This window comes from Vanellus vanellus (genome assembly GCF_965231255.1).
Source record: "Vanellus vanellus genome assembly, chromosome: 4".
In the NCBI taxonomy this organism is placed as follows: Eukaryota; Metazoa; Chordata; class Aves; order Charadriiformes; family Charadriidae; genus Vanellus; species Vanellus vanellus.
Genome location: NC_138909.1, coordinates 74159150 through 74179382, shown reverse-complemented (window position 1 = coordinate 74179382; position 20233 = coordinate 74159150). Strand labels below are relative to the sequence as shown.

General features: G+C 43.1%; 2 protein-coding genes across 2 annotated transcripts; both read right to left on the bottom strand.

Annotated features, from left to right (window-relative positions):
* Positions 1–607: 607 nt before the first annotated feature.
* TMEM165 (transmembrane protein 165) lies at positions 608–11618 on the bottom strand (the record flags this gene model as incomplete). Its single annotated transcript, XM_082482724.1, has 6 exons — positions 608–1530; positions 3020–3125; positions 6043–6225; positions 7047–7222; positions 9796–10021; positions 11442–11618. The coding sequence occupies 6 exons, from the start codon at positions 11616–11618 to the stop codon at positions 1454–1456; spliced, it is 945 nt and encodes a 314-aa protein (XP_082338850.1). The 3' UTR covers positions 608–1453.
* A 306-nt stretch (positions 11619–11924) lies between these two features.
* On the bottom strand, positions 11925–19894 carry SRD5A3 (steroid 5 alpha-reductase 3; the record flags this gene model as incomplete). The annotated part of the gene is made up of 5 exons (XM_082482546.1): positions 11925–13716; positions 14245–14367; positions 15703–15897; positions 16323–16474; positions 19689–19894. 5 exons carry the CDS (start codon positions 19892–19894, stop codon positions 13457–13459), a joined length of 936 nt encoding a protein of 311 aa, XP_082338672.1. The 3' UTR covers positions 11925–13456.
* Positions 19895–20233: the final 339 nt, after the last annotated feature.

Here is a 20233-nt window from a genome sequence, read left to right as displayed (position 1 = left end):
AACAAAACAACCAAATCCCTCCCCCCACCCCCTCCAAAGCAACGCAGTGCCTCACCCTGTCGTTAGTGATGGTGCTGCCAGGAGCACCCTTCCTTCAGGACAAGATATGAACATTTAGACCCAGAGCCTGAAATCGTAGCCTGTTTTTGTACCACTGTGCATGAGCTGCTGCAGCTTTAAGTGTTTGAGAAATTGTGGCATGAAGGGGTTTTCTGTGCAGAGAAACCCAAGAGGAGGTTTAGGGACTGCTCTGTTTGTGAGCTACAAATGGAATGGCCAAATTTGTAATGCTCCGCATTCGCCAGCTTCAAGGCAAATTCGTCATTTTAGAAACCGTATCTTCTAAAATAGAAGACTGCTACTGAGTAGATCTTAGTGGGTTATTTCAGAATCCAAATCATCACTGAAGAGCAGAGAAAACCGCTATTTTCTGCAACCCCCATATCTTCAGTAGTCAACATTTTCAAAGTCTACATAACACGGGCACTTATCAGTATCCAAAATAAATTTAGCAAGCTTTCCTCACCTTAAGTATGCAATCACTAGGTAAATCTTTGAGGCAGGAATTATGGGAACCATCAAAGACAATACTGAAAAAAACCTCAAGTGGAGACACTGTGTTTTATTAATACTCTTCCAGATTACATTTCTATTCCTAAAAAGAAAAAACAGGAACACATCTAAATCTAAAAATTCCATTACTGTTTGATCCTGGGAATGGAATATTGTTAAGTTGGACCATTTTATTACTTTCCATATACTTTAATATTTCAAAATTAAAAAAAAAAAGTCAAATAATACTAGCTCCAGACAGATTGCATATTGAACATGGTAGGTTGTTAATCACCACACATCAATTTCCTGATAAAAATCCCTGATTAAGAAGTTTTCCCTCTAAATTAAGTTTATAAAGTTCTCTGTCAGTGGCTCAGCCACTCAATGCTATAGGAACTGCTCCCAGGTTTCTTGTTGCTTTGATTATCCAGCCTTGTGCGCACCCTGGAACTGACGTCCTTGGAGGTGGGAGCCAGCAGTTTTCTCCTTAACACCGTCTGTTGAGCAACGTGCAACAAGACACAGTCTGCTTCAAGAAGCCTTAAGAGTCAGCTCTTGAAGAAAGAGGAAAGGTGGCCACGTGTAACAGAGGAAGAAAAGAGGAAGCCTCAATACTCCTGAGCGCAGATCCTCAAAACTCGGCTGAGCCAGGTCCAGCAAGCAAAAAAACCACCGAGGGAGCAGGCACCACAGAGTAAACAAACCAGACAATGAGCAAATCTCCACTGCAGAAGCTGTCCACAAATGTCTCAGTCCCACGGATCATTCGCTATAAAAAGTTCAGTGTCTCATCTTCAGTGCCTGTTTAACTATAATTCTGTACATTATATACAAAAAACCACACAAGGACAGCTGCTTGATGCTTCCAATCCTTGTTCTTCTGCAGTGATGAAAAATTTTAAAAACCAGAGTCTGGACTTATAAATAGTGCAGAAAATGCAAACGCTAAGAAGACAATGCCTCCTATGATTGTCACTGAAAAGAAAAACAAAACAAAACAAAACAAAAAGAAATTAGATACTGAAAGTTAAATATCTTGCATGACACACTATAGATTTTTTTTTCGTATGTCTGATTCCCAAATAATCTTACTTTAAAATTTATGCTGCAAACAGTGGATGTTGTTTCTAGCTCAGTGTCAGGATGCCCATGTGCCATCCCACTGTTTAACTGCATCACCAAGAATACATTCTGGTCCTTAGGAGGAAGCTTTGTTTTATTACTTTAGCACATACAAAACTGAGGTTGACACCTGTTGTTGAATATTTGTCTGTATAGGGCAAAATAAGATCTAATATTCTCATGCTGGAGCAAGCCATCAGTTAAGAGTGACAGACTAATTAGCATTTTTTGCACAGTTTAGGTAATAAAAGAGACAGTATCAAAACCATTAACTGCTTGCTCTGGCCACAATCTGCTGGAGGCTGGGACAGTATTCCAGGAAAGCACCACTGTATTTGGACCGTTCTCTTACCCTTCTCTAAACAAACAAACAAGTTAAATGGATCTTTGTTCTAACTTAATAAGGCTATTCCTGTGGCCAAAGATCCATGTTGGGCTTATTAGGAGCATATAAAATCACTGTTAGATTAGCACCTCATTATCAAGTTCCTTGGCAAACACAACCGAATGAAGGTTTCACTTTTTGCAGTGAAGTTGTTTTTTCTACAACGTCTGCAACTGCAGAACAAATATTCTGAATGAGCACTTGACAGTGCGAAGCAGCTTCACAGAATCCGTCCTGGGAGCGAGAAACCTCACTACACCACAGGACTGACAGCTGAAGCAAGCTGCAACCTAATCTAAGGAAAAACAAACAACCCAATGTAACCTTACTGGTCCTTCCTGTTACAGATAGCAGGTATGATAAAAAAATAATAGTAATTATGCCACACACAGAGTAGCTTTTAAAGCTTTCATATGGTTGGCATAACTTGTAAGTATGCAGTTCTCTTGCTCACCTGCAGGTCTGCAGTCAGAATTGTGACAGAATTTCTATTACCTGTTGTCTAACAATATGTACCAACTATTCAAAATACTGTATTTCCTTCCTCTGCTCACCTACAAGCTAGCTAATAATGAAGCAAAATGTGCTTCACCTGTGTCCATCTTTAAACCTGGAGCTACAATACCCATTTTGATTCCTTAAATCAGAGCCGGTAAATCATTAAGTTCAGTTAAGGCTGGACCCCTTAGAAGCACCCCATGCAGGATGGTGGCACGTGCTCGGACTCTGCCTGGCAGGAGGGACAGGTGGCCCAGGGAACAGCACAGGGTCACCCCCTGCAAGGGGAGCTGACTGCAGGGCAGGGGAAGGTGAACTAGAAGACACAGGCCCCAAAAAATAAAATTTTTGGGTTTTCCAAAAGTTTTGAGAAACACTGTTCCCAAACATGTCGTCATTTACACCACAAACATTACCAGCATTAACACACTTTTTTGGTTGGAGTGAGTTTTCACTTACCAGTCCTAACAGAAATTTTTTGTGCTATCATTCTCCCTCCAATAACTGCTAAACCAGTGCAGAGGCAATGTCCCACTGTTCCTCCTACCGCCACACCATAGGGGTCCTGAGGAAAAAACACAGAAGGGAAACATTAGCACAGCTGAAAAACCACTAGTCCTACAACAACCTCCCACTATGAAGGAGCAATGCCTTGATTACTCCGTTGTTCAAGCATGGAAGATACTCTCTGGTGTTTACTTTGCTCTGCTATCCATCACTGCCTTAAAGACCAGAAACAGTGTACGTCAGCTAGAGAGACAGACTTAAATCTAAACCTGACTAATATAGGAGCATATGGCATGCTTCAACCAAGAAGCATCTTCAAGTCATTAAATATAGATCCAGAAATCGCTCTGCTGTACTTAACAATTAAGCAACCTCTAGAGGGAAGGTGGCAGCTGTTGAGAAACACAATATGCATCAGCTGGAAGAACACCAACCTAATTATGAAGAAAGAGAAGAATAAATCCATGAACTGCAAATGAAAGCTTTCAGCAGCTAAAACCTTGTGACTCCTTTGTCCAGCTTCACAAGTTTGTGCTCTACACCCTGCCCCCCCAATCATCCAAAGAGGGCAGTACGAAGGAATTAAGCCCAGAGGACAATAAACTGTTTTCAAAGTTTATTGTCAATGACAGCTTTCACATCGCTGCATAACAAGCAGCTACTCAATACACGAACAACTCTGAGGTTTCTCAGCTCTACTTACAAAGTACACAGTTAAGGGCAGCATGTGTATTGAACACCTGATAAAAGGGAATAAATTAGAAACAGAAAATAATCTTTTAATGACAGATAATGAAGGGAAGTAGGAGCAGGACTTTCTGCTGTACAAAGATGAATGAGGGAAAGCGGAGTTGAGTCCCCTGCACATCTCTATGTGAGACTTTTAGCGCCAAGAGGAAAAAAAAGCTGCTGCTGCTGTCACATGAGGAATGCATGAAATCTCTAACAGGCAAACAGCAAAACTGTCTAAGAAATGATATGGTATGAAGAAAATACAACACTGACTGGTCAAAAGAACCAAAACCAGAAGCCAGTGAGAAAAGGTGGTGAGCACCAAGCAGAGGACAGGTAGGACACTGCCAAAGAAGCACAGGTGAGAGGCTCCCCACCCACCCCCATAAACCCGATGACCTTTGACCTCCCACGCCCCCACCCTTGACCCCAAGTGACCCCTGACCTTGACCTGTACCAGCCTCCAGGATCAGGACCCAAAGTTCCTGGAAATCCCTGTTTGCCTGCAGTCAGCAGTTACCTGTACAGCCCTATCTGGCAGAGGGTGGTTCTTACCCCCCACCCCATTCCCTATTGCTGTCCCTGGAAGGTAAGAAGTTACAACAGCTTCCCTCAGCCCAGCGTCTCCAGGAGCAGAAGTGCTCAGACATAGTAGCTGAGGCAAAGTCAGTCTAGTAGGACATTATGGAGCTTCCTTTTCTGTTTCCTTTAACAGATGAACAATTCTTATACACAGTGAACTATTAAGCTGTAAAATCAAGTTCTTAAAGACTGTTGTCAGGGCTAGATTCATGAAGACAGACTTAACTCATTCCCCACTTGTATGCACTCAGACAGCCAAATTATCACCCCTTTTTTCCTTCAAAGGAGCCCTGTTTGTTTGTTGTGACAGGATGGATACTACTCACTTAATGAACAGTCATGTAGTATTTTGTTTTCTTTTCACTGAAGAATGTATGGTCCCAGCTGACTTACCACACTACTCAAATCTCTGTATGAGGATAATTTCTTTCCTCACAAGCACTTCTGTAGTACTCCTGCTATATATCTTGGTACTTCACAAACAAGGATTTATCTGAATATATTATGAAACAAAGGGATATAAAAGAATCCCACAGATAAAATGAAAAAATATCCAGATCACAGTCCTTCACTGATTTTGAAAGCCAAGATCAAGATATCTTCAATTCACTTTTTGCAGTATTTGCTTTTGTAGCACTTATACAAACACTTCATATGCTAAAGGCACAACATCCCACGGTGTCTAGTTGCAACGCTCAGCACTTCACAGATGAGACCAGAGTCTGACGGACGCTTTCTAATGGGACACTCAGAAAATGCAAACCTGAAGTCAACCACCACCTGTGAAAAGACGGGCTGAAGGAACTTGCCTCGCAACATATAAAAGCTTGGGCAGAGCTTTTATATGATGCCTTGTTTTCCAGGATGGCAAGTACCTGCCTGAACAGTGAGATCATCCTCTCATCCTGCTGTTCCCTGCCTCATTAGCTCTAAGCATCTTCCCTGCACTGTAATAGAGACAAGAGGTTCCTATAGACTATAGCCTCCTTCTTACAGGATTTACCCCTAGGGTATGTCTGAAAGTGCACTGAAAAAAGCAGATCTAGGGAAAAAAATGCAAATTATCTCAATGCATGAAAGAGCATAGGCAAGCTACTTATGTTTATTAAAAGGTTGACTATAAGCCTTAATTTTCCTTTAAATATAATACAGTTATATACATTCCAATCATCATTCTGAATATCATTTCATTTACAGTATTACTTACTGCACAGCCGTTTAGAGTTCATTTTTGTTCTATACACCGTACCATATTCACTTAGATTTTTAAAAAGTTATCTTTGTAACAGCTTTAAGTTTGCTGGGATGAAGGTGTCTTTTTAAAGCTACTGTGTTAAAACTATATGACCACACAGATCAAAGAAAAAGAGGTTCTGTAACATCCCTTGACACTGTAACAAAAAACAATTGTGTTCAGCTGCATGATATAGAACAACTGTTTCCAAAAATGCCTGTGCAGTCCCAATCACGTAACAATAGTTTTAATAATACACAGAGCTTCAGTGCATTTATTTTCAGGTCTCGGCACAGCTGTAACACTAAGGCACAGCAAGGCAGCAGTTGTGAATCTGATACCTCCTGCAAGAGTATTTTGTCTCTCCCGCTTCTCTGCGGGTAGCGCAAAGAGGGCAAAAGAACAGTAGGTGTTCTACAACACTCACCTCTCTGGCGGCCAAGACTATGGTTGTTAATTGGGAACGATCACCCCATTCTGCTAAAAATGTTAAAGTAAAAGCTTGAACAAAGATTGGAGAAATAAAATGTAGCCACTTCTTCTGAGGTATAGTGGTGCCTGGCCCTGATTCCACATCTCCTGGCCCATTTAACAGTTTAGTTCTCTGAAGCTGTGGAGGACAAGGGAAGAAAACAAAAACCCAACCATAAGATTAGAAATGTCATCTAAACAACCCACATGAAATACTTAAACAGTAAAACTAGCCATTTAGTATCTGGAATGTTATTTGACTGCTGCATGATCAATATAATATTTATATTAGACACCATTTAAAAAAACTAGCTACATATATACACACATATATATACTTGTAATCACCTCTAACCTTCAGTTATTGTTCATCTTGTACTGCTTGCACTTATGCAGCAGTTTCAGTAGGAAAGACACCTGGTTTCTAACCACAGGTTTTCTCCTGTTTTTAAAGCAGGCATCCCCCTCTTCCCAAGTGGTGGCTCTCAAATTAGGATTTGCTAAAATTAATAATAATAAAAAAAAGTAAGATTAATACTCCACACTATTCCTTAGAAGTGGACCAATATATTAAAAAAGTTATTATAACAGAGACCTTTGCTGCAACACTACAAACCTCAGTATACATACAAAGAAATAAAAACTAGAGGCAAGAGTAAACTGTTGATGTCCTCTCTGCCAGTAATGCATTAAAAAAAAAACCCCAAACACAAAACAAACAAACAAAAGGACTCCATGGAGAAAGCACCTTTTTTCCTGAGAAGCCAGGCTTGCCACAGAACTGGAATCACCTGTTGAAATAGCCTCCAGGGGCCACTTCTGCCCCATTTACCACAACTTTTCTGTGTCAGATTATCAATCACAGACACAGCTGAACACCCCAAACATGACAGTGCCCTTCTGCAGCTTCACAGCTATAACTATTCATCAGCCATAATTCACAGAAAGTTTAGGACTTACTTCCTCGTCTTTTTTTTTAATTTCTGCTTGAACTTCCTCCAGCTCTTCCTGACCCTCATCTGGACTCATTTTCAAGCCTTCCCGAAGCATTCGGATGCCAAAAATTGCAAACAGTGCCGTTGACACATAGTATGTGTACACCCGAGGAATAACTGTGGTGGCATAGCCAAACAAAACTGAAAAGAAAACAAATGTGTCATTTAAAAAAATAAGCACGAGGACCATAATTGTTTTTCCCACATCTAAGAAATGCTTGCTAGCAAAGTCTGCTATTCAAATATCCACTGATAAATATCGCCTTTGTTAGTTTTATGCAAGTTTCTAATTTTCTTTTGGCAAGGTAACAACACTCTAGAAACTCCAACCATTACTGGTCATACCAGAGACTGAAGTCTGTAACACGCAGACAAGGCAAAGTTGATGTGCTGCTATCCCCGAGAGCCAGTCCAAGCAATGTTATCTTTCCCATCAAGGGCTATGCAAATCCTGCCTTTCTCCAAGCATGCCATGAAACTATCATCTGTAATCATACTAGGTTAATTCCATTTTTATATATGACTACATGTTGGATAGCATCTCTTTCCAGTAATTTCATTTATCAGATAAAGTTAGAATAAGATTTTCTACAAGTTAAATCTACTAGACATACCCACAAATCATCCAGCTGCACTAATCCATGTCTGTCTTCTTTTGCCAAGTGTAAATACCTGCACATTACTATTCCCTTCTCTCCCACACTCCCCACAAACACACAACAGGACCAGCTTTGATCTTCCTTTAATTTAAAAGCACCGATCCCACTCAAAGACCAAAAAGCTACCTCCACAGTGCATCTACTTTTACAGATACCAAAGGTGATCAAACTAAGCCAAAACTAGTTCTCAAAGAAGAAGAAATATATATCCAGGACAAAGTACTTGCTTCTTCACAAAGTAAGACTAGTTAGCATTTCTGGACAAAAAAAGGCCTGTATAAATGAAAGAAAATTAAAACTCCACACCTAACATTCAAGGCTGCTTGGACCATGCACTCACAACTGTTTCTGTTGGTTTAATCCACGTGCAATTAGCTAAAAGGAAGCATATTACCATGTGTGTTTTCTTGCACACACTTTCTTAGCTGAAAAATGCACTCAGAAGTTACTACATAATCTGGAAATTAATCCTCACTGCCACTACCAAAAGTAAGACTATGAGACCAAAATTAATCAGGCTGTTCTATTAGAAAATGTGGCACATACATGTATGAATAACAGTATTAGTTGCACAGATAAATAAAAAAATAAGTTATACTAAACTTTTTTTTAAAGACTGAAAATAGTGAAGAAACTATAGTGCCAGAAACTATATAAAAGATACTTTTTTTTTTTAGCATTACTTGCATATACAAGCATAGAAATAATCAGAATGATAAAGCAGCTTATTTTGTCATAAGGGCAGAGCTGTCTCTAAGCACAGCTTGAAAAAAAAAATCCCAAGTAGTGATCTCTGGGAGCCAGTGAGTTTAAGTGAGCATGTTTTCATGAAAACGAGGTTGGCAAAAGCCCCAGGAATTTCCAGACGCAGCTTGTAAAAATACAAGGGCAGTGGAGAGAGGGGAGAAGAAAAAAAGAGAAAAAAACCCCACGCTTCTTTCCGAAGAGGAAGAAGTAGTTGGGAACCTCTAAACTGGTGGATAAAGCAGAAAAGAAAGTTTTTCTAAAAAAACATCAAGATAGATTTGAAGAAAGACTTCATATAGAAAATGGGAGAGCGGTGATGGGCAGGAGAAAAGAGATTGCAAGATTTACAGAATAGTGCATCACCTGCAGTACTAAATAACATTAAATGAAGCAAGCAGTCCAGAAGTGGAAGAAGCATCAAAGACTGTTACACTAAGTGAGTAATCGAAGAAACTCATGCAATGCTGTCATTACACACAGTGCAAATGGAAACTGCTCCAAGACTGTAATAATTGCAGCAAGATACATAGCAGTAGCTACACATCCAAAAACTATTCATAGAAACGCTTGCCAAGAAACCTGAAGCCGGCTAATCGTCTGTCTCCAGCATATATACACCAATGAACACTACTTCAATTATTTCTGAAATGGGCAAGGTTAGAAACGAGCACACCTACAACAAAACTTATGCTGTATCTGATATACCTGAAGGCTGCTCCATTTTATGATCACTGCTACGTAAGGACCCACAGCTACAGGTTCCTCAAGTGCCACCTGACACCTCACTCCCTCTCCAGCTCTTGGCTCTGTCCATACCACCCATCCCAAAGGACCACAGCAGAACATCATCTTCCACTTCCACTTATGCAGCTCCTAGCACAAATCCAAACAGCTACACATACAGGGATGCAAGTCAGTCGAGGGAAATTTGTCATCCTATTAAGAATCTTTCGCCTTAGGAGGAAAAAGAGAAGTCACTCCCGCATTCCCTCTAGGCAGGCTAATTTAACAAGAGCTAAAAATAAAAAGGAAAGTAGTTGCCCGAAAATCAAAGGAAATGCTTAGGCTCCCAATCCCACGCCTCTTCCTTAAACTCATAGTGAGGTCTAGGGAGCACAAACACCTCATTGCAGGTAAGAGCCCAAATATTCAACCTGGGCCATGGTCCCCAGGAAAACCTTCACACTCTCCTCAAAACAGAGAGCTGCATATACCTACTACCTTCATTTTAATTTAAATTAAGATTTATTGATACATATGTACCCAGTACATTTTAAAGAGGTGAAACAAAAAGAAAAGAGTGCTAACCTGACAAACATGTCATCAGTCCCAAGGCAAGCATAGCACCAGCCAGTACAGTCAAACGGTTGTACCGCATTGCCATGATGGCTGCAATGAAGAAGGTCTTATCCCCCAGTTCTGACACGATGATGACTGATATAGCAGCCACAAATGCATGAATGAAGCCCAAATTAGTCTTGTCGGCTGACTCTTCATTGACAATGTGAACTGGAGCAACTGGCGAGGACCCCTTCTATAAGAGGAGGGGAAAAAAACCAACAAAAAACCCACTAGTTAATTATACTTGAATAGTTAGTTAGCAGAAGTACTGAGCCTTGTATTTCTCCTGTCATATCATACCGAGTAGTGTGACATTTTAAGTATATACCTCTCACGCAGCATTAATGATCATTAACTAGTTACTGGCTGCCACCTACCTCAAATTGCTAGTTAGGCACTTCGAAAGATCAGATTGCACACTGATTATTAAAGCCGTACTCCACCGTGCGCACTATTACCAGAACATGAGAACCACTATTAAAGCAAGACATGGGGAAAGCTGGTTTAGTTCAGCTCGAATATTGCTGTCTTTACAATCCCTGGCTATTTACTTTATGACCTTGACCAAACGAGCAATTTTCTCATATAAATATTAAGAATTTAACTCTGCAAACTAAAATTGGGTGACTACAATAGTTTAGCAGAAATACAAAGTCCTTTCAAAAACTGTCAGAATCACTTCCTTCCCCTTGCGGAAACTTTGCATCTCAGCTGCATTGAAACTTTACGCAAGTTTTCATCGGCTTTTTTTGTACATGCTCTATGTTCGTTGAAAACTAGCTTCAAGACTTTTCAGCGGTCAAACCAGACCAGCAGACTCCAGATCTCACTTACTGAAGTGTTTACTTTCACAAAGATTAAGATATGTACAGTGAAAAGCTAGACTCAAAACAAGGAAGTCAACGTTCACATACTCGACCAGAGATGGCTAAGAAAGCTTGTTTCAGCACATCTACCGGCAGAGACAGACTGCAACGTGTTTTAACAGGGCGACTTCCCAGCATTCCACTTTCAGCCCTGCTGTTAAGTTTTTGGGTTTGCTATTTAAAAGTTTCCACGCTCTCTATCATACACGGTGACTTCCCACAGTTCCTTCACCTTTAGCAGTAGCAGTCCTGTAATTTTTTTGTTTTTAGTATTTAAAACCCGGCATGTTCTATGCGCTACATCAAGCCGTACGTTAATAGTTTTTTTTCATCCTTCTGAGTGCCTACCCGCCACTGGAATCGCCTAAGCAATAGCACCATTTTAAAAAGTTTTAACGCAAAGAAATTAACCTTAAATATTGAGGGGAGGAAAAAAAAAATTGGTAGGTTTTGAGTCACAACAAAGCCTCCTTTCACCTGCTTCTGTGAGGAAGACCCCAGAGAGGTCGCTTCTCCCCCTCAGCAAGCGGGGCACAAAAATATTTATCTGCTGAGAAAAAAGCATTAGTTCATTTAATACCACGGACCTAAATTCCCCTTTTTTGGCTGAAAAAGGGACAGCTGCAGGGCTTTCCTCTTCTGCTGGCCCCGTAGCTGCTCCTTTTTCAGTTAAAAGAAGGGAATTTAGGGGTCCGGCGGCCCCTGAAAGGCGAGGCGCCCTGCAGGCCCGGCCCCGCCTCACCTCACCTCAGCCCGCGGTTCGGCTCCCTGCGCCGCCGCAGGCGGTGGCGGCGCCTCCTTCTTCCTTCCGGGCTCTTCCTCGGGAGCGGCGCTCAGCCCCGCCGGAGCCGTCAACAGCAACAGCAGCGAGGCCGCCATAAGCAGCGCGGCGGCCCGCCGGAGCGGGGACGGCGGCGAGGCCATGGCGGCCGAGCGCGGTGCTGAGGGGAGGGGAGGGCGGTGCGGTTCAGAGGCCCCCCTCGAGTGGGCGGAGCCGCGCCGCGCCGATTGGCTGCGGCCGCCCCTTGACAGCCGCCGCTGACGGATGCCCCGCCCCCCGCCCCGCCCCGCCCCGCCGGAGCCCGGGGACGGGGGGAGCCGCCGCCGGTGCAGACCCCCGGTGCGTCCCGGGCGGAGGTGAGGCCCCTTCTGCACACTTGGTGCTCCTGTTTTGCGAATGCATAGCTCAGTTTTCAAAAATTATACAAGATGGAAATAGAAAGGTGTAACAAACCGTTTTAATTAGATAATTCATAAGATATACTTCACAATATAAAAATTCTTCTTGTGTACGAAATCATACACGTGCGCCAGTAGAAGAAGACACGCTGAAACATCAGCATCCATATACAACGTCACGCAAACTCATCATTCACTCCAGTATCATAAAAAGGACCAAAATATTCAATGGTTCAGTGCAAAAAGGGCTGTTCAGCCTGGAGAAGAGAAGGCTCCGCGGAGACCTGATGGCCCCTTCCAGTACCTAAAGGGGCTACAGGAAAGCTGGGGAGGGACTTTTTACAAGGGCATGTAGCGACAGGATGACGGTTAACAATTTTAAACTAAAAGAGGGTAGATTTAGATTAGATATTAGGAAGAAATTCTTCACTCTCAGGGTGGTGAGGCACTGACACAGGTTGCCCAGAGAAGTTGTGGCTGCCCCATCCCTGGAGGTGTTCAAGGCCAGGCTGGATGGGGCTTTGAGCAACCTGGGCTGGTGGGAGGTGTCCCTGCCCATGGCAGGGGGGTTGGAACTGGATGATCTTTGAGGTCCTTTCCAACCTAAATCATTCTATGGTTCTATGAAAAAAACCCCAACTCTGTGCTGAGTGACATCATCTCCCCAGTAAAGAATTTCTCTGCAACACCTGTCAGGTACTGGTTTCCACGCATTCTCTGCCTCAGCAGTTCATTACATCTGCTCTCACAGGCTGTTTATAAACCAGTGTAGCCATGGTTGTGGTCATCCTGCATAACTGCCCCCTCTAACACACAAGGGATTTCAATAAGCTGCAATAAGGATGACAGAACTGTAACCAAGAACATTAATTTTCTGCAAATTCTCTTCTACTGTCTCTCTAGACAGAGAACCTTCCGCGATTTTCCCCGTTTAGGGATAAACAAGGGGTTTTCATCAATGAATACTGACTGTGGTGCAGAAGGCAGAATGCAGAGAATGGGCCTGTTTATCTCCACTGCTGAGCATGAGTCATTCCTCCAACGCAGCTTTCTCCACCGGTTTTTGTGCTTGCAGTCACAAAGCAGTGGTTGGTTTTAATTATCAACAGGGAAGCACAGAAAGACAATACTCAATTTGCCCCCCTCTGAAGTGATTCAAAGAAAAGAGACCAGGAAAAAATACGCTTAAATATTAGACAAGGCACAAAATACAGCATTTCAAATGATTCCTGCACCCTCCTTTCACTACAGTTCCCATGTATATGTATTTTGGCTTGCTGCACAACAGCAAGTGTTTTATGCATAAGATATAATTACAACACAGAAAAGAGCCAATTAGCATATCTTCAGTTTGAATTAAGGTCTTCAGCAAACCTTTTTTTAGCTTGTAAAATACGCAGAGATCTTACATTTCCTCACATAAATTCGTAACACAGATGAGAACAGCATTAAAATTATGAGCTTTTATGCTAGAATTAGAGAAAATGTGCAATTTTACCTTGGCTTTAATAAACCGTAACTTTCTTATTCCCTTGTAGATAACATTTTCCCGTTTGTTCTAAAGATACTTTAGAAGAAATATTCTAAAAAACAAATGGTATAAATGCTTTTCGATGCTTCGGGTAGGAGCTAAAGTTTTTCTGATAGAACTCGTGACACAAAGCAGCAGCCAGTGCCTGGTTAAAAAGAACATACATCACTACACACCACCACGTCACGTTGTGAAATCCAAGCGTGATGGCCATAGATACATATATCAGGAGTTCCGCAAAATAATGAGGGCAAGAAACTCTCTCAAACCAGTCTCCGAAAGGTACACTGTGGCTCAGACTTACGACCGTTCCTGCAAACAAACAGAAAGACATTAGTTGAGAACAATACGCACTAAATAAACTTTTCTCTTCTACTCACAATTACAGGACAACAGGCTCATTAACGTTATCATCATCATCCACCTCCATCTGATCTGGCAGCTTTGCACTTCTTAATGAAATAAGATGCCACCTCTGGCTGTTTGCGCAAATACAGAGCAAGGAAACCTATTTTTAGTTCACATGGAGACAGAGGGGAGGTCCCGGAGGAGTGGCACAACTCCTAAGCATTAGGATGTGTCTGTCCTGAGGATACTAGAAGCCAGACCTTCGTTTTAAATTCCATAAAACTATATATACAGACACAGAGACACACACCCACCCCACTCAGACACCCAATCTCTCTTCCAAACAGCCCCATTTAATCTACGGAAAATCCTACTTCAAGCATCAAACTACAGTAACTGAAAAATTCTTGTGTTTTAAGGTATTATAGAAGCTACAGGAGCCTATTGAAACAAGCAGGAAAAAAAAATCTAAGTAAAAATGAAACATCTTACCTGATTTACTTTTTCTAAGATTAGCTAGAATCACAAGACATCTGTGTTGGTGAAGAGAGGCCCAAATGTACATCATAACTCCTACAACATGATACCAGCAGATCTGCACAGAAAGCTCTTTTCCTGAATGAAATATGTTTCATTAAAATACGGCCACGAAATACGTTCCCAAGCATTGTCCCAAAACATTGTATACATTTTTAAAATGCTACTGTCTCACAAAATTCTAGGAGTGAGCCTCTAATTCCTTGAAAGATGCTTTTAAATCCTGCATCATTTAAGTTCTCAGCTAGTAGTTCATTTCCCTTAACTTCTCTACACTAAAAATATCTAGTTCTTAATCCAGTAGCTTGAGGTACAGCATGATGTACAACCGACATACAATTAATAGTCCAAGACCTCAATATTCAACACTTTGTAATTCTTATCATTCTAATGAAAGATGTTGGCATGGCTCAGGTCAACATATAAGTACACAGTTGTTTGTCCTGTTCACAGTGAGAGAGATACATACATATATACACTGACACACACACACACGTGCAGCGTGAACCACGTAGGCCTTCAAAAAAATGTTAACTGTATTAAGGATGATTTCTAACATACAAGCCAATACATCATCCCTAAGAATCTACAAGATGTGAAAAGTAGAAGACACACCCAGAAAGAAAAAGGTTTTATCTAAACATAGGCGATCTGAAGGTTCTTTTAAAAAAAATCGTTGGATTAAACTAGAGCTGATGTGGTTGGAAGCGGTTAAAAATTTCACTAAAGTTACACACTCGGTAACGACCATCTTAAAAAATTAGTCATGGGAGAAGTGCTACAACCAGCTCATGGTTCACCTGTGCAGAGGAACAGCAGCTCAGTTGTGAGACTCAGTTGAATGTGTTGGCAGAAACAAGTCATACAACTCAAATTTCTGCTGTATTAATAGAGACATTAGAGTACCGGGGGAAAGAAGAAACTGCTTGATTCAAGGCAGAGCAGTGGGGAGTTCTCAATGGAAAACAAAGGAGGTGGCCAAGACAGCCTTGCAGACTCACCTTACAGGAAAACTTACAACAAAAATACGAATTCCAGTTTGAGAACTGAAGTTGCATAGTGGCGTTTGAGAACTGGTACCTATTACTCTCCTTCCTAAAGCATAGGTATCTCAATGCCAAACTGGTCAGTAATGATCCTGAAAGTATCTACGTGAGATGTCTTTCAGGAAATAACAGTGATGGTTAACATGAAAGCGTGGGTCAGTGTGTGTGTGTATGTATAATGCTGGTTGATTATGTGAAATACCGGAACGTAGTTACTTTGAACTATGCCCATGAGTATTTTTACATCTCATCAGTTAACACACTTCTCACACAAGCAGCCCTCTATGAAACAGAGTAAACCATTTGCCACAACGGAAACAAATGGTAGTAAAAATGCATCTTTGGTAACAACTAAGCAGACACTTACCATTCCTGACATTAGTAGGCACTTGATATAGCACAGTTGAGCCAACGGCAATGTAGTAAGCAAGTCCAAAGCAATACTGCACGATATGAATGACACCGTTGGAAAACACACTGGTCCAGAGGCATTCTGCAAGTCTTCGACAGCTATGCAGCCAAAGCAGCAGCAGAACCAGGAGCACAGAGAAGTGCTCACAATCTGCTTGTGGATAAAAAAAAAAAATAGCAACTTTGAGATAGATAGGAACAATTTAACCCCAACAGTGCTTCAAAAAGGCTATTTTTTCCCCTCCCCACAGCAAAACTTTACCCTCATTTTAAATTAACTGAGCACTGGGGAAAGTATTTGTACATCTGAGGCACTGCTGACCACAGCAAGATTACTTCTAGAAGGTGCTAATGCCCCCTTCTGCTAAAAGTACTGCTGAAAGCCATCATATCCATAAATTAGAATGATTTCTACCTTAAATAATGACAAAGGGACTAGTATTCCAGGAAAGTCACTTGGAGCCTAGTTTAAAAGCTGCAGATGAAGTAGCACTTGAAGTATACAAATTCAGCATAGGATGGTATTGCAGCTTTCTAATATTTATATGGCTGCATCATAATAGCTGGAATACTTGCCCGTGTCCTTGCTCTGATAATCTCTGCCAAGAGCACTATGCACGTGCTGAATCCATGATGGGAGCGACCCTCCGAGGAACTCAGCTCGGAAAAGACAGATCAGCAGAAAGCCGTTCCAGAGCACAGAAACCACATAGAAGTGAGTAAACCACCTGTGGGAACAAAAAGGAGCTTCATTAATGTTCTCACCGTTCCTTAGTTGGAAATGTAGCTGCAGGACATGCTTGCTTGATGGTGAGTACACTCTCTTTTTATTCCCAAATCAATAAGTAGACAACTTGGGACTCTAGTGGTACCAAGCAGGAATAACCCTAATGCCTTCTTCCCCCAGAAAAATGCTGCCTGGAATAACCTTTAACTTAGCTTACCTTACTAACCATAGCTGCACTAAAGAGAAGAAAGTGTAAACCACAACATTGCAAAGGTATTCCTCAATGCTTACAACTAATCATGACGTGCACAACTTTTTCTTTATAATTTACAGCACTGAAAGCACATCCAAATTAATTTTCTGGGCATTTCCAGGCTGTTGCGCCTAGCAGCACTCCTACTTTCCTTAGTTCTAGTGGATGCATTACATGACTTTTTAAAGTTCACAAATGACAAATGCAGATGGTAAAAGGCATCCAGAAGTAATTAGTCAGCTGTTCACTAAAATACCTTGTTCCTCTGCAAATTCAAGGTCTGCAACAACCATATAGAAAAAAAAAAGGAGAGACCACCGATACCACTGGCTGATTACGAGGCAAGACCACATGGTTTTTTTTAAGAAAACAAAGAATTCCCCAACCCCATAATGCACATACAAAACTGCATTATGCATTACTGAAACACAAGACTTTATGGTCAAGATAGGTAACTGGATGGAGTTAACAGCCTATGATATCCAGCTGAAATCAGGTGATCCAGTATTTCCTTTTGTTTTAAAAACTAAATTCTTTCTGGCTATGAATAAAAATAGGGGCCTCTGGGAACATCGGCAAAGAGATGAAATACGTACCATGGGAAGATGCTAACAGCCTTCTCTTAGCAATGTAACTATCGGTACAAAACCAGGATTCAACTGTAGAGTCAGAGAAGACTATATTCCTCTGGTACACTCAAACTTTCTCTTGGGGGACTGTAGGGTACAACACCCTTGCTTAGTGAAACCAAATAAAGTAACCCGCTCCCAAACCAGCTCAGGTGTCTCTCAAGAGCAATACAGAGGCCAAGTCAGAACCACAGAGGTAGCGAGCACCCCTGCACACTCCAGAGCGCCTTGCCCATTAGTAATTGGTAGCCCCTTCAGATGATCACGTCTCCTCCTTGGTTTCCTCTCCTACCAAGCAGAGACAGCAAGATTTGCTCTGCTGATTTGCAACAGAAGTGAAATTTAGCTCTTCTCCCCCATTTTCTGCTTGGAAGACAAATAGAACTTGTATATTGATAAAAACCCATCACCACATCCAAGTTTCAAGCTTTTTCCCTGCTGTCCTGCTACTCAGTAGACTTCTGTCTCATCATTTGCCAGAGAACTTTCTCCACATGCATTGCTTTTTGCTGGAGAGAGTCCAGCGTAGGGCAACTAAGATGATTAAGGGAGTGGAGCATCTCCCTTATGAGGAAAGACTGAGGGAGCTGGGTCTCTTTAGTTTGGAGAAGAGGAGACTGAGGGGTGATCTTATTAGCGTTTATATATTTATAAAGGGGGAATGTCATGAGGATGGAGCCAGGCTCTTCTCAGTAGCGACCAGTGACAGGACAAGGGGTAATGGATTCAAGCTGGAACACAAGAGGTTCCACTTAAATTTGAGAAGAAACTTCTTCTCAGTGAGGGTGACAGAGCACTGGAACAGGCTGCCCAGGGAGGTTGTGGAGTCTCCTTCTCTGGAGACATTCAAAACTTGCCTGGACGCCTTCCTGTGCAACCTCATCTAGGTGTTCCTGCTCCGACAGGGGGATTGGACTAGATGATCTTTTGAGGTCCCTTCCAATCCCTAGCATACTGTGATACTGTGATACTGTGATACCAGCACACAAACAAGCCCTGCCTGCTTAGCAGAGAAGCGCCCTGCGAGCTTTCAGCAATCCCAATTACACTAGGGACGTATCTGGCCTACGGAGCAATCCAGCCCTGCAGTAAGTACATGTGTCATCCCCTCAAGGACAGATATGTTCACTATTCACCAAACCAACCTCAAATGAATCATAACATGACAAGATGGAATGGCAAAGTTAAAAACAAGCTTAGGCTAGTGAAAATACAATCTTGTTTGGAAACAAGATGCAAACGAATGGAAACAGAAAATGCCTCAACGGCTACCTTCAGGATCTTCTCTGTTCGTTCAGCTAGCAGGGTTGTGGGTTCACTACTCAAGTTAACAGAATTGCTTTGGAGATATAGAGAGCTCAAGACCAATTCCTTGCAAAAGCCATGTTCTTTCCTAAGAAAAGGTGGTAGGAAACTTCTGTTGGTGAAAGGTCAACCCAAATGAGAACCTACCTTAAGAATGTGTCACTTTGCAGTACACTGCAATTAAGACAAAGAGCTCTTATTTTCCCCGAGGGTACCACAGAGCTTAAAACATATCCCCTGGGATTTTTTGTAACCAGAAGCCTGACAACCAAGGTACTACATCCCAACCTTGCCATGAATAATAACACGCTGTGTCACAAAACCTTTTTTTTTTTTTTTTAACATTTGGTTTGAAAGCCACGTATATAAAAGGCGTCAGTGGTAACAAGATGGCAACACCGGGGGCAACGGGATCTTTGGGTCAAGTAGCCTCCTAGCCCTGTCCCGCCTGCCTGCAAGCCAAAGGCTACTTCTAGTCATCAATCTCAGCTGATCGAAATGATGAAATCCCACCATAGAAAGCTGTAAATGGGGTTTTCCTCCCCCTTCTTTTCCCTCTTTCATCTTGTTAAACACTGAGTAAGAGATGTGCGTGGATAATGCCACGGTTCTTTCGCCTTTATTAGAGACTGTTCACACCGCAGGGTCCGGATCGCTGTGTTAACATGCTGCCGTCGCTATGACATTTTAAAAAGAAACCTTGAAGGAAGAAGACGACCGAGGCTGTTTAAGGCAGTGAACCCGCGGTACACTTGCACAGGGGTCCGTATTGCCGGGTCCCCGGCCTCAGCCTTGCAGGAAGGCTGCTTTTGCACAGCCTGCGTGGGGCTGGGATTCCAGGCATGAGGCCTTTCTTCCAATTTTGTTGTTCTGGGAGCTGCGGGCTGCGGACCATGGCAGCCCGTACCCTCCTCGCCCCCCCCCGCCTCCCGCCTGTCAGAACAGCGCGACGCTCCCTCAGCGCAGCAGAAATGGCGGCCGCTGCCCCCGCGGCGCGGCGCCGCCCTCCACACCGCCCCTTCCCTCACCTCTTGGGCACCTGGAGGAGGCGCAGCCAGGCCGGGGGCTGCCCCCAGCCGCCCTTCGTCTTCCCGTAGCGGATGAGATCCTGGAACAAGTCGGAGACGAAACCGCCGGGCCGCCGGGCCGGAGCCCGCCACCGCAGCAGCAGCAGCAGGGCCGCCAGGAAGGCGGCGGCCAGCAGGGCCCAGGCGGCGGCCAGCACCGCCGGCATGGCCCCGCCGCAGGCCCGCCCCGCTCCGCCCACGGGGCCTGGCGCCGCCGCTTCCCTTCCCCTTCCCCTTCCCCTTCCCCTTCCCCTTCCCCTTCCCCTTCCCCTTCCCCTTCCCCTTCCCCTTCCCCTTCCCCTTCCCGCCCTGGGGAGGCGAGGTCGCTGCGGCTGGGCCTGAAAAATCAAGACGCCAACCAGCCTGGCCCCAAGGGAGACGGGTTCCCTCAGACACCCCCCCACCAGGGAAGGACCCCCCCGGGCATATTCCTCCTGCGGGACACGGGGATGCGGGACACGGGGATGCGGGACACGGGGATGCGGGACACGGGGATGCGGGACATG